We start from the raw sequence: 21701 nt of genomic DNA, 5'->3' as shown, positions 1-21701 counted from the left end.
GTTAACCATCTTCTAGATATCTAGGATATCAATTTTTATGCCCTCTTTATCATCTTTGATTCCTTTTATAGTAGCAGAACATTTCCCATTATTGATAGTAATAATTCTTTTCTATTCTGGCTGCATTGAATTTAATTAGTCACAATTAAGCAAAATTTTGCAACTTTTAATTTTCTGAAATTAGGCAGAACAAAATGGAATATATTTTCAGTACATATGCTAAAAAAGGGGTTGATATTTCTTAAGTTGCACTATAACTTTTAACACACTTGTAATTTTACAAAAGGATCACCATTCAGTAGAGCTCTTCGAGTACTGTAAATTTGTCCTTTAGTAGTAGTTGAATTTTTGATGAACAATATTTCTTTCATTATGGGAGAAATATCTATAATCAAAAATTCAAATTTGAGCAATTTGAAACTAACCAGATGTATATTTTAGTTATGCCGATTCCACATAAAATTTGGTAATCTCTAGTGCATTTCATTATTAGAGAATTTAGAGTATTGATTAGATAATTCAGAAACCCTGCTTTATAAAGTAGACATGGCTCTTTTTCGCACCACCTCAAACCATAATGGTAGCCTTGCATCAGGTGATAAAAATCATTTGGTCATAGTATACATTGTGGTACAGTAATTTTCAGGTTTGTTCAAGACTGGTTATATTTTTGGTTTTAGGTTTGAGTCATTTATTGAAAGATTCTTTCTTTATGTATTATTTTTATTTATTGACAGATTATTTTTACCTTTGTTCATCCCCCCCCCCCTTATAATTGAACTATTATTATTTTCTGGCATGGTGGATATTTAGGTGTTCTGTTAAAATTTTGGCTGTTTCAGTTTCAGTCAGGCTGTTTTAATATCAAGATAGTAAAAATAAAAAAATAAAAGAAAGGAAGCAAAGAAAAATAAGTTTACAGCATATATACTCAAAATCCACTCCATTCAAAGTATTTTGATAATGTGTAATGTTGCTATTCAAGAATTCTATTATTAAATGCATCTTTTCAATGATTGTCTATGATCATTTATTTATTTTTTGTCCAATGAGTGTAGATTATTCTATTGGCTTGTATTATGCTTTTATCATATATTTATGATTTATTCTGTCATTTATTATATGCATATAAGATTAATTAATTTCTATATTTTATGGATTTTTCAGGGGAAACAGTTGACTCACTTGTGTATTCCAGAACTAATAGAGGAAGCTTTGGCCACCTGGGAAATTGTCAGACCTGAAAGTCGAGCTAGTTCTGTTACTAATCAAACTTCAAAACATAAAATAGAGATTCTCTCTAATGGAAATTATCCTGTTATTTCTGTTACTGATGCTAACTGTAAGGATGCAAGTTTGAGTTTAAATCATTCATCTGGTGAGAGAACATGTTCTGGTATTGTAACAGACAGCACTGTAGAAAATATAGTTAACAGTTATGATCTGGATGCACAGACCATTAAAAATCAACCACAAAATGAATATGATATATATTCCTCTAAGTCTCTTGATAAAGAACATTCAATATTATTAGAAGAAAAGCATGAACAGAACCAGTATGGACTAATCATCCAGCAGAATTCAGAGCAAAATGTTTGTGAAGAAACAGTTGCAGAAAACTTCAGTTTACCTTCACCAGATTCCTTACCAGATGAGTTGGAACCATTAGTATGAAAAGAAAGATTAACTTAATATTACATATATATATTTATTTATTTATACATACATGCATACTTTTTTAGATTTCAAAACAAATTTAAGAATGAATTATCAATGAAAAATAAACACACACGCACACATGTCGGCATTCTGGATTTTCCTGTTTTCTTAGAATCTCAGCTCTATAGAAACAGCGGTGAATCTTAAATGAACTAAACGTACAAAATATTAGACAAAAGTTAGTGCTAGACAGAAAACTTAGAATGGTATCAGTCAAAAGTGAGTGAGAGAATATGAGTTGGGAAAATATGATGATGACTGTGGAAATAACTGAGAAAGAGAAAGCTAACATGATTGTGGGAATAGAAGTGAACCTGACTGATGGAACAAAAGTGGGAAAGATTACTGGTATGAAAGAGAGCATAATTGCTGGAATGCAGAAACTGAAGAAATGATTAAGATGAGAAATAAGGTTAGACATATGCAATATGAGATTAGATGTATGGAGAATACTTATGGAAGAGTGCAAAAGAATCAAGTTGAAAGATATTGGAGAAAAAGAAATGGCAAATGATTTGAGAATAGCACTCTACAGAGATTGTGTTATAAAAGGTGTATTGGATGAGAGTGCACAAGGTCTGTTTCCCCAAGAGAGAGGATGAATAGGATGATTGAAACTCTAGATATCAAAAGTTAGCGGTGGAATGTGAGGATGGATATCAGGAAATTATTGAAGAGAATGAAAGACAACAGAGTGATAGGAAGAATAGTTGCTGTGTTGTCCAGGTATAGCAATGATGAGTTGAGACGTAGAGCAAAGATCATGAATGAATTGTATATTAGTGAACATGTGAAAAGAAAGGAGTGCAGTTGGTGAATGTGTGAATAGGGTTTGGCAGAAGTCAGAGGTGAGGTAAATAAGTGGTTGAGCTGATCAGGTGAGACTGAAGTGATTGTGATTAGAGATGAGAGTAGTGTGAGAGATGATTATGTGAAAACAGAAATGCAGATTTGACAGAGAAATTGAGAGGGGGGGGAGACAGAGTAAGTAGAGTGGATTCTGAAAGCAGTGATGAATGCATGTGTGGGGATGGTCAGAATAGGAATGGGATGACCTGGGATCCAAGGGGAGTAATTGAATCTGAAGAGATATATGGGACAAAGAGTAAAGTTCAGCAGACAGAAACAGATGAGGGATGACATGGGTCGGATTGATTATAGAAATGAATTTCTATGCTTATTTACAAATGTCAGAGTATCAGAGATAAGTGAAACAAAATTGTTACATTAATTGAGTTTATTTGCCTGCAGATAGGTGGAATAAGTGAAACATGATTAGATGAGAATGATATCCTGATATTTAATTATGACAATATTGATTGGGATGAAGAGATAGCATTGGAGAATAAGTAGAATGAAAGTCTTGAGTTCTTAAGGGACAACTGTCTTAGGCAGTATATAAAACAGACAACACACAAGGGTTAAGAGTCTTGGATCTGATCAATCTGATCAGATTAATCTGATAAGTCTTCGATCTGATCAATCCATTCACAAGCATATCAAAGGATATGCTTGTGAATGGATTGTCTAATCTTCCCCTATTTAGCAAGAGTGACCTTGAAACAGTTCAGTTGTTGCCAATTATAGAATTTTTTTTTTATCTTGAGCCCATACACAGGAGGTTGGTTGATCAACCTATAGTACATTAGTACCGTGTATGGGTGGTGGGTTGGGAAAAGAGGAATTTGTTTACATTGGAATTTGTTTACATTTGATTTGAATGACTTTAAATTGTATTCCTTGGGAAACACAGCAGGTGGGAGACTGTTCCACAGTGTAGAAGTTGCAAGGATGAAGGAAGAGGAAAAGAAACTTGTTCTGTTTGTTACTAGGTGAACTGTGAAGGGATGTTGTGCAGCAGCTGTACGTGTTCCAATGAGTTTAGTACTGAGCGTAGAAATTATTGATGATATTTCCGATGAGCATTTCCCATGGAAATATTTGTAGAATATACATACTGCAGAGACCATACATCTGTATAAAAGAGGGGGAGGGGAAGTTGGTAAGGGATGGATCATTGATAAGTCTAATTGCTCTCCTCTGTATTGAGTCGAGCATTTTGAGAGAGCTTCTTTTTGGGGCCCCACCCCATATGTGAGAGCAGTATTCAATAGTTGGACGGATTTGTGACTTGTATAATGTTAATAGCTGTTCGGGGGTGAAGTAACATCTTGAGCGAAAGAGAAATCCTAGTTTTTTGAGGCTGAGGATGCAATGTTTGAGATATGATTATGCCAGGAGAGGTGTGATGTGAGGGTAATTCCAAGGAGTGAGATCTCAAATTGTCTGGAGATTTGGGTATCATTAAAAATGATATTAGGAAAAAATTGTTCTTTTTTTTATGGGAAATAGTACAGAACTGGGTTTTATTGGCATTGAAATTTATGAGGTTATCTGAACCCCCATTGGATGGCTTAGAGATCGGAGTTGAGGGTCACGGTGGTTGATGTTCTGTAGGTTGAGGTGAGTTGTGTAGGGTAAGGCTTATCAAATGCAAGCAAAGAATGTAGTGTGCTGTCGTCTGCAAAAACTGTGTATTGGGTTGGAGGCCAATTGCAGTAGGTCATTGATATATAGCAGGAAGCGGGTTGGTGAGAGGACAGAATCTTGTGGGACCCCAGCATTAATTGAGTGGTGAGAGGATAGGGAGCCGTCCAGACAGAAAACTGGCGATCCACCTACAGAAACCCTGGGTCAGACCGAATGATGGTAGTTTGCCTAGTAGGCCTTTATGCCAGACCCAGTCAAAGGCTTTGGAGATATCTAGTGCAACCACTTGAGATTTGCCAAAACTCTCCATAGCCTTCATCCAGAGATGGGTGACGTATGTGAGTAGATCTCCTGTTGATCAGCAGTGGCGGAATCCATACTGGCTGTCATTTATTTGGTGAGTGTCTTCAAGATGATTTGTTGATTGATTGAGAACTTCTGTAAAGAAGGGATACATGTATAACTACAGGCCAGGGCTTGTGAAAAGCTTAGGAGACAACTTGGAGCCATAATATGAAAAGCATAGTTCAGCAGAAAGGAAACAGATGCTGCTTGAGCATTGATCAGTAGCTATTTAACAGTAACAATGTCTCAGTGTATTTCCAAGGTGAAAAGGCTAAATAAGGTAGCACTAAAATGAATGAATGAAGGAATTAAGCATGATATCTGAAGAAGAAGGCACTGTGGAGACAACACAAGATAATGTTAATAATAATCAGTTACAAGATGAAGAGTACAAAGAGCAGTCCAAGAAGGTGAATCAGACAGAAGTGAAGTATGAGCAGAAATTAGTAAATCAAGTCAAGAAAAACCCTACCGAATTCTTTCATTATGTGGGAAGTAGAAGAAAGAATGACTCTGAGAGGATGTGTTAGTTGATGACAATGGTAGATTGATAACTGATGCAGAGGATATAGTTGAGGAATTCAATGAGCAGCGAATCAGGATATTTCATTCTTGTGAGGGTAACATCATGAATGGTGAATGAGCATGAGGAATTTAAGTAAATAAGGTAGTAGGACTTGGAAATATATCACCATGTGTTTGGAAGGAAATCTTTACGGAATTAATAGCATTGCATTTGACATTAATATCACAAAAGGACAAGTCTGTAAGAAGTGGAAAAAAATTGTTCCACATCCCAGGTTGGGGGGGGGGGGAATAAGACAGGCTACAATTTATAGGCTAATCTGTGTATCTAAATCTGTTGTTAAGGTGTTCAAGAGGTTACTGAAGGCTAGGATTCAACATTGGGTTGATAATAGCAATATTCTCAGCATGGGTTTGTTAAGGAGAAGTCATGTATTAGCAATTCTGCTTATATACTACAACAAAGTGTCAAATTCAGTTGATAAGGAAGATGCATGTACAGTGGTATACTTGGATTTTTCAAAGGCTTTTGATAGATTGCCACATGACAAGCTCTTAACTGAATTGAAATGGATGAGATTAGATAAGAAACTAGTTAGTTAGATAGGCAATTGACTACCAAATAGGTCTCAGTGGGTTGTGGTATCCAAAAAGAGGAAGGTTACTAGCAGGGACCATTATTGTTTAACTTGTATGTTAATGGTTTATGACACTCTTAACTTGAGAAATTCAGTTGTTTTCAAATGGTGCAAAGATAGGAAGAACTTGAGGACCAGATGTTTTGGTCTTGAGGAGAATCTCAATAGCCTATGCAAAGCAGGTAAATAAGTGAGCTATCAGTTTAATGTTATGAAGTGCAAGGTGTTGAAATTTGGTGCAGAGTATATAATTAAGGGGAAAATTTTGAAAGACATAGAAAAGAGAAGCAATCTGGGAGTGATGGTGGACAGAAACTTGAAGTTCATGAAAAGTTCACATTGCTAAAACTGTAAGATCCTCACAATGGATTATGACGATGATGATGAACTTGATATGCAGAAGCATAGTTCCCTTGTATTAGGCCTTTATCTGCCTGCATATAGACTGCCCTGTGCAGATTTTGTTTCCTGGTTTTTAAGGGGGGGATAAGGATATATATTAGAGAGGAATTCATATTATAAGGAATTCAATTGGTATATCTTTGAGAAGAAGAAGAAGGAGAGAGGGGACATGATTGAAACATAAGTTGGTGAGGGGTTGTTATCAGATTAATGTGAAAAAAATGTTTCATAGAATAATGGGATACAAGAGTACATAACAGGCCAGCCATGGAAGCTGCATAAGGAGGGTGTGAGCAAAGGAGTGAGGACTAGATTCTTTGCATGGCAATTGGTTGGTGAGTAGAATGCATTGCCTAAAAGTGAGTACAGAAACATTAAGGCATGGCTCGATGATCATTTTGCATGACAGTACGGACTTCCCGCAGTGTCTTTTGACTCTATGAAGATATGATGTTGATGGTCTAATACAGCGTTTCTCAATCTTTCTAAGCCCAAGGACCAGTAAAATGCCTAAAACAATTCTACAGATCACCAAGTTATGTAATTTTTTTAAAAACCTATAGGGATTACCAACATTTGGTAAAAACTATGCCATTTATAACATAAATCTAAAAGCATGTGTTTTGAATACATATGTAAACATAATTAATTAAATTGAAAGTAAACTTTTTTTATTAAACAAATAAATAATATGATATAATTATGTTACTACTTACTTTTAATGAGATGGTTGAGCTTCTCGGCCCTTGCAGAGTTGCTGGATATCTGGCTCAATATTAGTCAACTTCAGTCGAAGATCGGTACACACACACTAAGATGATTTCTGTATTTCGTTTTTATTTGAAGGAGCGATGAAAATCCTTTCTCACAAAGGTAGATTGTAGAAAACTGCATGACGATTTTCAATGCTTCTTGAGATCATTCAGAAAATTCACTTCTCGCTGAAGGAAAGATCCAGCCAAACCAATATCACGGAATTGCATTTTAAGCCCACTGTTACTTGAAAGCTCGATTAACTGTTCTTTTTTCGATTAAGGTCATTCTCATGACTGTAAGCCTGAAATGGATCATGAACCCACAGAAATTTCTTATAAAAGTTATACGGAAAATATGTTTCAAAATTCTGTTTCAGAGGTGGTCACAAACCCTTTCCAGAAATTCAGAATCAACGAAAAATATCATTTTCCACTAAAAAGGATTTCAATGTTGGAAACGGTGCAAATTGTCTGTCTTTTACATAACTAATCCATAACACGAGGTTTTTATCGAATGCCTTTATTTTGTCGCAGACATTAAGAACAGTTAAAGAATTTCCCTGAAGGGAAAGATTTAGTTCATTTAATTTTGAAAAAAATGTCTGAAAGATAGGATAGTGTTGATAACCATGCCTTGTCAACAAGGAGTGATGCAAAATCAGAATTACATTCATTTACAAACAATAAAACTTTGTACCTTAATTGAAATAACCTTGTTAGTACTTTGCCCCTGGAAAGCCAACAAATTTCAGAATAAGCAAAAGTTGTATATATATTCACTGCCCATTTCATTGCAGAGTACTAAAAATAACCTGTTATTTAACGATCAACAAGGAGTGATGCAAAATCAGAATTACGTTCATTTACAAACAATAAAACTTTGTACCTTAATTGAAATAACCTTGTTAGTACTTTGCCCCTGGAAAGCCAACAAATTTCAGAATAAGCAAAAGTTGTATATATATTCACTGTCCATTTCATTGCAGAGTACTAAAAATAACCTGTTATTTAACGGTCGAGCCGTAATAAAATTAACTAGCTTTACAGCATTTTGCACAATTTTAAATTCTGGCATTCCTTTGGAGGCTAACACTTCCCTATGTATGAAACAGTGTACCCAATTCATATCTGGAGCTATTTCCTTGATCTTAGAAACAACCCCACTAGGCCTGCCTGTAAAGGCACGAGCTCCATCTGAACAGAAGCCCATACGTTTTCCCCACTGGATTCCTTTGTGTATTATGTAATTATTGAGAGTGTGAAATATTTCTTCTCTAGTTGTTCGGGATGACAAAGTTCTACAAAACAGAATGTGGTCATGAATGTTGTTATCACAAGCATATCTTACATAGCATATTAACTGTGCATCATTTGTAACATCAATAGTCTTGTCTGTTTGTAACACATAATAAGGGCGCTTTTTAACTCTTTCGATTAACTAAGATTCTACGTCACCTTCCATATCATTAATTCTGTGACCGACAATGTCATTTGAAAGAAGAATCAAATCAACATCTTTTAGTAACTTGTTGCGAAACATAGTTTTTACCACATCTTTTATAACTGGCAGTAGCAAATTTTCCTTGATAGAATGAGCTTTCCTTGTTTTCGCTATGGTCAAACTTAAGAGATAGGATGCTTCCAGTGTTTTGCTATTAATGGAACCCATGGCCGAAAATTATATCTTTCCCATGATTTAATGTCCCTAAGCATCGCTGAAAAAATTCAGTTGGTTTATTTTTCACATCACAATGCTTAGTTTCTAAATGTCGTCGGAGTTTCGCAGGTTTCATGCACTTGTTCGACACTTCATAACACAAAACACGTTGAGGTTTCTGTTCACTTTCATCTCCACACCAAGTAAACCCAAATATGAACTGTTATATTTCCTACTGCATTTTTTCTTTGAACTTCTTGTTTCTTCTACTTTAATAGTATCAGATTTACTCGCCGTTGCAACACGTGTATCACAAGTAGGGTTACCTGTTTCATTTGCTTTGCTTTTCAAAGTCCTAGTTCTAAGCCAGTTTCCATTATTAAAAAATTTTTCCAACAAATTTTCCAAAAAATATATAAATACTGGCATTAACTTTACAACACACTTTGTCCCAGTATCACTTAGCACTTCTGAAGATATACTGAGCTTTGTTTGAAGGACAAAAACCTTCAATAATAAAAATCAATAAACAACAAGCAATTGGTTGAAACGTGGATAATATATTTTAAAAATTTATGGAATTTACAGTCATGTTAAAAAACTTTTTTTATTATCCCGACGTTTCGATCTTCACATCAAGATCATCATCTGGAGCATACATCAATATACCAGACAAGCTGAGTTACATTATTAACTGTAAGCTAAAGAAACAATGCTTTGAACACATGTTATTCTACTGGCATGATCTCTAGTGGAAAAAAAAAATTACAAATTGCATCAAGCTAAATTCTATTTACAATGAAAGGAATAAACATTCTTTCAGATGGTTTTCTTTCAGAAACAATGATGTCCTATTTTTAGTATTACAATTCTTATTTTTGCTTTTAAGATACTGGATTTTCTACAGTCCTGTTTATAGTTGTTCTTAGTGAGGAACGTTCTGTGGGTCGAAATATACTTTCCATATGTTTGGGATTTTTAGACCATCGTTATTGTTTAGATTGGGGTGGTTGATAATAATGTCACATGCTTCCTTAAATTTCCGTTCATACCATGTTTTAGTGCGATGCAGACAGCTAGTGCTTTTCCAGTCAATTCTGTGTAGGGTATTCAAGGCATGATCAGAAAGGCCAGTTTCACCATAATTATTATATTTAATGTGTCGTTTATGTTCTTTTTGTCTGATAGGAATTGTGCGTCCTGTTTCTAATATATATGGTGTGTTGCAAGTACAATAAATCCGGTATACTCCAGGGTGGGCTAGTGGAGGGAGTGGGTCTGTGGATGAATTGAGCAAGCTTTTTAATTTTGCAGGAGGTTTGAAGGTGGCTTTAAGGTTGTATTTTTGTAGTACTCTTTATTTTATTTTTTTTTCACTAGAGGTCATGCCAGTAGAATAACATGTGATGATGAAAGCATTCTTTCTTTAGCTTACGGTTAATAATGTAACTCAGCTTGTCTTGTATATTGATGTATACTCCAGATGATGATCTTGATGTGAAGATCAAAACGTTGGGAGAATAAAAAAGTTTTTTAACATGGTTGTAAATTCCATAAATTTTTAAAATGAATGCTGATCACCGTAACTCTAAAAGAGTGTATAAAACATGTTTACTTGAAATCTGACAAAACAGCAAAGGGAAGGCAGAAGCAATTATTATTATTATTATTATTATTATTTCAGGCCACAGACTCATTGAGGGAGGCCCTATCATCATGTCAAGAACAACTATTCGACATTCACACAGCATCTATCATACCTTGCCTTGAACTCATTCACAGTCATGGCACCCACAACATAGACTGTGGCAGCTTATTCCACTCATTCACCACTCTCCAATTTCTGCAACCCACAAATCTTCAACCTGTTCTCGTAAGGTTCATTCCATAGACCTGCTATCATCTTGGTCACTTGTCTCCGGATCCTCTCCACCTCCTCCCCATCAAGAAGAAACCCTGGTGCCCATATCTGGGCACAGTAGTCTAGATGGGGTCTTATCAAGGCTCGATACAGAGGAACAATAACTTGTTTGTCTCTGCTTGTTATTTTTCAGCAACCAAGTGATTTGATGAGCTGATTTAGCCACTTTTGCAATGTGCCCCCTAAACTTCAACTCCCTATCCACCAACACTCCCAAATCTCATGCCTCATCAATCTCCTGGAGTACGGTTCCACTAATGTGATATACTGCTGTTAATCTTTTCACCCCAAAATGCATAACCTTACATTTTGTCACATTAAATTGACATCCATTCTCCTTAGCCCAGAACTCCAATCTATCCAAATCATCCTGCAAGATTTTGACATCTTCTGCATTCACTATTGCCCTACCCAACTTTGCATCATCAGCAAACAAGTGAACACTTCCTCTCAGATCCTTTCCTATATCGTTAATGAACAAATTGAAAAGCAGTGGTCCAAGAACAGAACCCTGCGACACACCACTAGTCACAGGCCGTCTTTTGGACTCTACTCTGAATAAGCCACTCTCTGATATCTCTCCATCAACCACCCTCCTATCCATCTCACCAACCCTATGTCCATCCCCATATGCTGCAGTTTACTGATTAGAATCCCATGTAGTATCCTGTCAAAGGTCTTAGCAAGGTCCAGTAGAATCACTTTAAACCCATTACCCTTATCCAGTTCAGCCATCACAATGTTATAAAACGTGAGCAAGTTACTGAGGCATTATCTACTCTTCACAAAACCATGTTGTCCTCCATACAGTATCTCATTTTCATCTATCCAATCCTGTATTTTTCTCTTGACTAATTTCTCCAAGACCTTGACAGCAATTCCTGATATGCTAATCGGTCGGTAATTTACAACAGCAGTCTTGGAACCTCCTTTATGCAGTGGAACTATTTTCCTCCCTTTTTCCACCCCCCTCAGGACTAACCCAGACCCGAGACTCAAATTAAACATAATAGTCAAGGGCACTGACAATTCTTTAGCCGCTTCACGTACGACACGAGCTGGTATACCATTCAATCCCACAGATGTATTGACATTGAGGTTTTGTAATAGACTATTCACCTCCACTTCATTCACCACAATTACCGTATAATCTATTGGTTCATTCATTCCTGCAATGTCACCACCTGGATGATATATTCTTGCAAAGTACTCGCTCAGTAATTCAACTATATCAACTGATTCGGTTGACTCCCTACCATCGGCATTCTTTAAAATCATTCTGCCATATACATTTTTTCTTTTACTTGCAACATATTGAAAAAACTGTTTGGGATTCTCCTTAGCCTGCATGGTCACCTTTCTCCTTAAATTCCCTACATAGTTGATTCTTTTTTTGCAGCTCAAGCTTAATGGTGTTATTCATCCATTTAACCCCAACTTGATTTATTATTCGGACTCTTGGTATACTGTCAGCCATTGCCACGTGCAAGCACTTCTTAACTGTCTCCCATGCACTATCAACATCTAGCCCTTGCAGTTTTACATGCCATGGCACTGAACTAATCAAACCCCTAAGCTTGTCATACTTACCAGCCCGATAATTCCACATGTACTCTTTCTTAATTGTAAATTCACACCTTTAGCCACCTCCCAAGTCAAGACCCTATGATCACTCTCACCATTTGGTGGCAACGTGGTCATATTCGTTACAGCCAAATTCTCAGATGCAATTACTGGGTCAAGCACTCTTTCACCTCTAGTATTTTCCACTACATGCTTTCGCAGATAGTTATCCCTTAATAACCGCATAAAATCCAATTCCTTCCTCCCATGTGTCCTCTCCTTCTTCCAATCAATGTTACCATAGTTGAAATCTCCCATAATAATTACCCTCCTTCCATTCATTTCTTCTATTTGCTTATGCATACTATCTCCACCATCTATTCCATCACCTGGTCTATAGCAGCACCCAACTGTATATTTTGTTCAGCTAGTTTCAATCTCACACCAAATAGTCTCAAATGTGCTCTTTTCTCTATCCTGCAGTTCCACTTCTATTCTTCTTGGCTGTAGCTCATTAGCTATCATCAATAACACTCCTCCCCCCATTTTATCTCCCTGTCACTCCTGAACACACCATACCCCTCACATTAAATACCACTAACTGTATCATCTTCTGTCAGCCATGTTTCACTAATGCCAATAACCTGTGGCCAGGAAGAGCCAATCAAGACCAAAAATTCTTCCTTCTTGTTCCTAATACTTCTGGCATTAGTATACATGAATTGCAAAAGCTCATTTGTCCAATCCCTATTTCGATGCCTTATACTAACTATCCCATTCTGATTCGTAGACTTTCGTGCTCGCTTGGGCATAATAAACACATTCATACACTCAACTGTCTCCCTAAAGTCTGCATATCTACTCCCCCCCCCCTTAATATCTCTAGTTTCCCTGATTCTGCACATCCACTTCCACTACATTCAACACCTTTTCAAGTCTCCGTACACCAAATCCATTCAGATGTAAACCATCCATCTTATATAAATCCTTTCACCTGCCGAACTCACTCCACACATCCACGAATTCCAAACCACTCCTCCTGTAATTCACTCATAATGTCATTAGCAATTATGGCCCTCCTTCTATACTCTTCACTGTCATACCGTGTCCACAGACTCACCATCCTAACTCTCTCACTCTTCTCTTTTGCTACCTCAAGCAATTCTTTCAAATCCTCTCTCATAATCATTTTTGTCTCCTTTCAAATCATTTGTACCTGCTACTACTATCAATTCTTTCACCTGCTGCTTTTGCATTCTAATTGTCTTGCTTACATCCTTAATGTTCCCAACAGATTCATACGATTTTGTTAAACTCTCAAATATCACACCTCTTACTAACAAATCTCCGTACAACAATCACTCTTTCATTTTGTTTACACTCACTATCATACTCTTATTTTTCCTATCATAACTGATAGGAAAAATAAGAGTATGATAGTGAGTGTAAACTTTTGCTGTTTATTAGTCGGTACGCTCGGTGAACATTTTTGCTAACGCTCCAGCTGCTGTATCGTTCAGCATAACGGTGCGATCTCACTCTTTGCCTCAGTCTCATCATTTTTATTTTCCGTTGATTCATTCATTCGTTCTATATGTTTACCTTCATTCTCACTTTCAATGCCACTCTCACAGCTATCTGGTACTACCCTCACATTCATACTTCGCATATCACTATTTTCTACATTCTCACTTTCAACAATGATATCACCCTCATGACCTGAAATACTCTTTAAATCCTCACATTCCTTACACTTTCTGCACACATTCACTCCACTATCGTTGTTTAACCAGACTCCAACCGCTCTCCTCAATGCATACATTTCGCAAACGGTACACTGAATCTTATCCTTTAAATTAAAATTTTTTGACAAAGATGGCGACCTGGATGCCATTTTTGTATTTCTCTTCATGGGGGCCATGTACACAAATAATCGTGTCTATCAATTTACTAATTAAAATACTCAGAAAACGCACAAAAATAACCCAGACATGCTAAGATACAAAAAGTAAATAATACTATGTAAGATTCAAGCAAATTTATCGATTATTAATCAAAATAATACTTACCTGTTCAGGAGCTCTCTACAAACACAACACACCATGTAGCTCTCTAGTGGCCAAGCATTAAAACCGTATTGTTGATCACTTCACCCCTCTTTATTGTTGTGGCAGAATGTTCGTGGAATGAACATTCTTCCACTATTTGTTGGTTTTTTTTTTAAGCATCCGTTTTATTTCAATAATTTTACTTATTTTTTCAATTTTAATTTGTTTTTTTTGGATAATTAAAAAGTATATATTTATTTATTTAAGTCTGCCTGCAGACCATCTGTGGTCCGTGCTCCACAGGTTGAGAAACACTGGTCTAATGCAAAGAACCTATTCCTCACTCCTTGGCTGCATCCTCCTTATACAGTTTCCATTATTGGCCTCTTGTTCTACCCTCCTCTCCCATTCCGTGAAAAATTTCTTTCATGTTAACCTGATAACAATCCCTGACCAACTTATATGTTTCAATCATAATCCCCTTCTTCTTCCGCCTATTCACAAGGCTTTGCAGATTACATTCCCTCAGTATATTTTCATACTCCACATTCCAGAGGCCAGTTATCATCTTTATGAATCTTCTCTGGACTTTCTAACATCACTATCAAAAGCAGGTGACCAAATTTGTGCATAATAATCAATATGAGACCCAATAAAGGCCTTATACAATGGAATTATAATCCATTTATTTCTGCACACCAATGTCATCCACACTTTTGCCATTATCCGATGTGAAAACTTCACATCTTGTGCAATATAGCCTCTGAATTTTAAGTTGTCATTCACCACCACCACTCTAAGATCTCTCATCTCCTCTACCTCTTTCGGTGTATCCCCCATCAAATGTATACTTTACATCCCATTGTTGCTTACCAAATTTCAAAACTTTACACCTTGCAACATTGAACTGATAGTTCCACTTACTTGCCCATTCATGCAATCTATTCATGTCCTCCTGTAAGACTGCAACATCTGCTTGACTTCACATTGATCTCCCCAATTTTGCACCATCTGCAAACAGTTGCATATTACCAATTAAACCCTTTCCGATATCATCAATATACAAGTTAATGCATTTGTGTCAGGCCAATCAGGACTATTTTGCTTCTGCTCTAACAGCTGGTGGAATATTTGACACCTCATTTATAATAACATTGTCTGATAAGATGATCAAATGCAAGACCATAGATACATAGATTGAGTAGATGTTACATTGTCCTTGGGACTGCATCATGGAATAATTATAAAAAAGAATATTATATATAGGTATATCCATTTTAATTCCATATCCAGATTAAAACTTTCCTGAGAGCATATGAAAATATAACCTTCAGCATGGGAGTTGCTGCAGTTAGTACTACTTAACAGACATGAACTCAGCCCACAAGCTCATATATTCATCTTTTTTTTTTTTTTTAGTACATTTAGGTTTCCTTGGCTGACAGCTATTTCGAACTGTTGGTTGTCATCAGAGAACCAACATGTGTAACCAAATACATAGATTGAGTATATTTCTTTACATTAACATGAAAAACACGAGGAATAAGTAATACTATTTATTTAAGGCCATATACTTATGTTATTTTTTAACTTATGTTATTTGTTATTTTATTAATAATAAGTAAAATAATCATTTCAACATGTGTGTTTTGTGTCCCTAAATTCGTAAATATGAATGCTGATCACCGTGTAACTTAAAAGAAAGAGTCATCATAATCCACGAAGATTTGACCCACGAGCAGTGCTGCCTCTGCAGTAAGCTAAAGATACGTGTTTCCTTGTTAATTATTCGACTAGCCTTTTTGAAACAATGTAGAAACAGCAACTTAATACCTAACTGCATTAAACTAAAGAAGTTTACATCAGCTCAAGTGTTCTTGGAAAAAGCGTTAAGGGAAAAGATCCACGAGGCACGAAAAAACTTAGCATCTACCCAAGCCAAAGTTTTACAACTAAAATTAGAGCTATCCAGCTACATTAATCCTGAAATTTGGGATATTTGAGACAGGATCACAGATGACTCAGCCAAGCACCCTATTACTCAAAAACAAGGAAAAATTAATAATGAAGTTTCAAGCACTAAAACAACATGAAAGGAACAGCAAAAATCACCCACAAACAAAGTCAGGAGCAACCAACCACCATCGGACCATGGCCTGGTTATCAACCAATCAAACTGCAATCTCACCCAAGGCGAACTCTCACTGCTGGAGAAAGGTCTAAACTATGCCATTGCACCGAGGTCAGTAAACAATCTTGATATCATTTATCATATCAAGAGAGGTTTAAGATCCCTCTCCACCAATCTAGCTGACAAAATACGTATAGAAACATCTTGTATGCTAAATTCAAACAAAAAACTAAGCAGCAACTTAAACAAAACAGAAAAATTGGCCCTCAAATCCCTAAAAAAATAATCACGACATTATAATCACAAAAGCAGATAAAGGGAATGCCACTACTGTTGTTTTAGATCGGACAATTTACATAGAAAAAATGAACCATTTGGTATTGGACCACAACACCTACCAAATGGTAAACTACACCCCCACGAAATGCATCAAAAAGGGGAAAAAAAAAATTAATTAAATCTGTTAACACATGGCCAGAAGAAACAACAAAAAGACTAATACCTCATTATGCCCGCACACCCAGAATTTGTGGCCTGCCAAAAATACACAAAATGGACACTCCACTACATCCGATTGTTGAAGGAATCGACAGCCCAAATTACCACTTAGCCAAAAAATTAGCACCCACACTCAAGGAATTGGTAGGTCAGTCCCCTTCCTACATAAAAAATACACATTTCATAAACAAAATTAAAAACATTACACTCAACGACCAAGATTTATTAGTCAGTTTTGACATAACTTCCCTTTTCACTAATGTCCCAATCAATGATACTATCTTGCTCCTACAGAACATATTTCCACATGACATCACGGCCCTCTTTGCCCACGTACTCCGCTCTGGATATTTCGTATGGCAAAATAATTTTTACCTTCAAAAAGAGGATACAACCATGGGCTCACCACTCTCCCCCCCCCCCAATAATTAACTTTTATATGGAAGACTTTGGGCGAGCTCTAGAGTCAGCATGCCTAAAGCCCAAAATTTGGCTCAGATACATCAACAATATTTTTGCTATTTGGTCCCACAGTCACGAAGCACTAAATACATTCCTTAGCCACATTAACAAACAACACAAACGTATCCAATTCACCATTGAAATAAGTAAAAACAACTCTCTTCCATTCCTAGACACACTCGTCACATGTCTTCCCCCAGGCTGTCTCTCCTTCTCAGTCTACCGCAACCCTACACACACAGGCCAGTACATATACAAAAATTCTTATAACCATCCAACACAAAAACTAGGGGTCATAAGTACCCTTAAACAAAGAGCTCAGACTATTTGTTCAAATGAACAAGCTCTAAACCAAGAATACGAGATCATCAACCCTACATTTATAAAAAAATGGATACAGTAAAAAAACTATTCACAAGATCTTCCACAGAAATACCAGTAAAAACAAAAAAGATTTCAAGAATGCTATTGCCATACCTTATGTTAGAGGCATTTCTGAAAAAATAGACAGAACACTACACAAATACAACATCAAAACCACCTTTAAATTCCCGACAAAATTAAGACACCTACTCAGTTCTTCCAAAGATTCTCTTCCACACCTAGCCCACCCAGAGTTTTACAAAATACAATGCACATGTAACCTACCATACATAGGAGAAACAGGGTGAACCATTCCAATTAGGAAGGACGAACACAAATGACACATAAATACCTCCATTTTGGAAAAACCGGCCTTTCTGACCACGCACTCCAAACATGCCACAGAATTAATTGGAATGGTACCAAGTCCCTACACCGCACCAAAACCTGGTTTGAGAGGACATTTAAAGAAGCATGTGAAATGCTCAAACATAATCCAAATCAGAACAAAAGTGATAGCCTTACCCATTCCAAGAATGTGGAGGACCCATTTGCAACCTTTATAGCAACCAGAATAAGCCTTCTAAATACAAGAAAACTTGAAGTGCTTTTTTTTCCTTAACATTCAATAGCAACTTCTTGAACTGTCCAGAACAAAATTGTAGTATAACAATCGGAACTGTACAAATCCAAAAGAATCTTAGTACAGGAGGACTTTAGCAGAGTTTATTGTAGTTTTTATTTATTAATTATTTATTTATTTTATTTTTATTATTATTTTTTATTTATTTTTTTTTATCACTAGAGGTCAGACTAAGAGAAGATTAATTGACAGCGTAGATTTAATTTACCTTCATAGAGTGCAAGAGCATGTATCTTTCTGATGATACAGGGGTCGAAACATCAAGTGTTATTTTATTAATAATAAGTAAAAATAATCATTTCAACACTTGTGTTTTGTGTCCCTAAATTCGTAAATATGAATATATAAAAGAAAAATATTTGAATAGAACTCGCATAGAAACCTCACAGAAAATTATATCTTCATCTCATGGTCATTGTAGTAATTCAGTCACATTTTGCAGTTGTTACTTTACTTTCACATTCACTTTTGATGTTATTGCACTTCCTCCATAAGTATTTATTGATTTTATTTTCAGGATTTAACACTCTTAAATATAAAGGCTAGCATTATGTGTATGGCAAGCAAAGTTAATTCTTTAATTCATTTCACGAAGAGTGACCCTTCAGAAAACTCAGATGGTAAACTTCAAATAGAATGTCCTGACTGGATGGAAGAACTCTTGCCAAGTACTAAAAAATTAAGACAAGCTATATTCTGTTTACAGAAAACAGCACATTTGACATATGGCCTTCTTTATATCAAGGTATGTATTAAATTAGCTTAAAAAACGTTTACTGTATTTTAGGCATGTCATTTAAATTAGCATAACTTCAGAATTATACACTATAGTCTATGACTGTTTGTATTATGATTTGTTGTTTGTAAGTTACCTTGCATTTTCAAAATTACATCCTCTAATATGGATTTTTGCTTCTTTTCCTACTTAGTATCATATAATTTATGATAGATGGTTTTTAGAAATGGTGCCCAATTTGTAATTCTTCAAATGCATTCGTCAGTATATTTTTATTGTTATTATTAAAGAAAAGACAAAAAAAATGTTATGTGTGGAGTGTTGTCTTATATGCAGCTGTCTTATATGAAACCTGGACATTTGAGGGAAAAAAGAAATTAAAATTTTGGATAGCTTCGAGATGTGGATTTGGAGAAGGATGGAAAAAATAAAATGGACAGATAAAATAAATAATGAAGAGGTCTAAAAAGAGTAGAGGAAGAAAGAAATCTGTTAAAAAGAAGAAAAGGAAATTGGATTGGAAACATCCTGAGAGGAAATGGAATAATCAGAGATGACATTGAAGGAAAAATAGAAGGAAAAAACCTAGAGGAAGAGTGAGGAAAACAATGCTAGATGACATGCTGAATGGAGACAGATACACAACCTTAAAAGAGAAGGCTCAGAACAGAAGAAAGTGGAAGGAAAGTTTTTGCTACTAAAAGAAGAACCTGCTTAATTGCAGAATACTTAAGAAGAAGAAGAAGTGATAATCTGAAGTATTGCTTTTAACCATGCTACCGGCCAAGCCATCTATAGACATCAAGGTTATCATGGAGGCGAAGTGCATATTAAAATTGTAATACCATTGATATTACATTGAAATATATGATGGATACGAAGCGTATGAGGATGTGTATTTGATCCATAATGGCCATAAGGTGGTTAAAGAGCCATAGAAACTTGTATACATGCATGCATACAAGTTTCTATAATCATCATATATGATTATTATTATTATGTGACATCTCTAAGGAGTCCAAGTTTTGCTGCCAACCTGGCAGAGAACACTTGTTTTGCTATTATTATTATTATTATTATTATCCATTAGGTTACAAAATTAAATTCAGCTAGAGAGCAACATGTTTACAAAAAAAGAAAAAATTAATAAATAATAAGTCTCAGCTCAAGAACGATACCACAGGAATGGAAGGAATGTATGATAGTTCTATTGCACAAGGGTGGTGCAAAAACTGATGTGTCAAACTACCGATCTATTAGTATCTGGTGTGGTAGTGAAGATTTTAGAGAATTTGGTAAGAACTTGCATACAGAAATGGGTAGACAAGCATTCTATATTATGAAGGGAAAAGCATGGGTTTACTAAAGGAAGGTCATGTTTTAGCAATTTGCTCATATTTTATAACAATGTTATGGTCGAGTTGGATAAAGGGAATGGATACATTATGATAATGTTGGATTTTTCCAAGGCATTTGATAGGATACTACACGATAGGCTGTTGTGTAAACTGGAGAATATGGGATTGGAACATAATCTATTGACTTGGATCAGGGGATGGTTGACAGACAGATATCAAAAAGTGGTATACAGTGGGTGTGAATCTGCCAGATTTAAGGTAACCAGTTATGTACCTCAGGGTTCAGTCCTTGGGCCATTATTGTTCAATCCGTACATTAATGACATCAAGCAGTATCTATCATTAAATTTACAATTGTTTGCTGATGATGCAAAGATAGGCAGGGCAATCAGGGGTGCTACTGATATTCAGTAGCATCCCTGAATGTCAGTAGCATCCCTGATTGCAAAATTATTTGAATACACTGCAAATCTGGGCAAACGAAAATGGCTGTCAGTTTAATGTTAGTAAGTGTAAAGTTATGCACTTTGGCGTGATTATAATATCTAGCGGCATATTATATTAGCAGGGTTATGCTACAAGAAACAGAAGAGGCAAGGGACTTGGTGTATTGGCGGATAAGAATTTAAAGTTCAGAGTCCACATAGCAAAAGTTGCAAATACAACTCAGAGGATAATTGGTATGTTGAAGCGAACCTTGATATGTAAGGATAAGGAAGTAATTTTGCCTCTTTATAAGACTTTGATAAGACCACACTTGGATTACTATGCACAGATTTGGTCTCCCGGGTTCCAAGGGGATAGAAAGGGTGCAAAGAAGAGTTACAAAGATTATATCTGGATTATGGGATTTAGATTATGAGGACAGATTGTATGTGGATTATAGACCCTGGTTAACAGGAGAAAGAGGGGTGATATGATAGAGGTCTATAAACTTTTGAATGGGGGTTATAGGATTTCAAATGATGAAATTTTTCGTTATATGGAAGGCAGGGAGAGAACACGGGGACATCCATGAAAGATAAGGTTGTTCTCAGTCAAGAAAGGGTTAAGAGCTAGATTTTTCTCCCAGAGAGCAGTGAGTGAGTGGAATAATTTGCCCTTACGGGTAGTGAGTGCATCTAGTGTAAATGAATTTAAGGGACGGTATGATAGCTGGGTTGGGTAATTTACAGCCTCCTTTGATGAGTCCTTGACTCCCTGGAGATCTCAGATAATAATAATAAAATATTTTACTTATATAAGTATACATATAAATTACGGCCAGTTGGTATGGATAGTGGCCAATAAAAGTTGAAAAATTGTTTCAAGTCCTAAAATCAGGGTTTGCTGGAAACTAAGTGGGTTGAATGTGTGCCATTCAAATTCTTGGGATTGTTATGCCACCATTATTGGCCACTATCCAAAAAAGCCCATATAAAAGGATAATAAACACCCTAGATCTCTC

The 21701-nt window shown here is 36.0% G+C and overlaps 1 protein-coding gene across 4 annotated transcripts in view; it reads left to right on the top strand.

Moving 5' to 3' along the window:
- LOC150107404 (inositol polyphosphate-4-phosphatase type I A) overlaps nt 1-21701 on the top strand; it is a 484038-nt gene that overhangs the window by 364502 nt on the left and 97835 nt on the right. For all 4 annotated transcript variants that reach the window (XM_090391868.1, XM_090391866.1, XM_090391867.1 and 1 more), the window contains exons 16-17: nt 1168-1668; nt 18678-18905. In XM_090391868.1, the coding sequence (XP_090247994.1) occupies nt 1168-1668; nt 18678-18905 (729 nt within the window). The remainder of the gene's footprint in view (nt 1-1167; nt 1669-18677; nt 18906-21701) is intronic.

This window comes from Typopeltis vanoorti, chromosome 4 (genome assembly GCF_054136105.1).
Source record: "Typopeltis vanoorti isolate ZY-2024b chromosome 4, IOZ_Tvanoo_1.0, whole genome shotgun sequence".
Classification (NCBI taxonomy): domain Eukaryota; kingdom Metazoa; phylum Arthropoda; class Arachnida; order Uropygi; family Thelyphonidae; genus Typopeltis; species Typopeltis vanoorti.
This window is presented reverse-complemented; position numbering and strand designations above follow the sequence as displayed.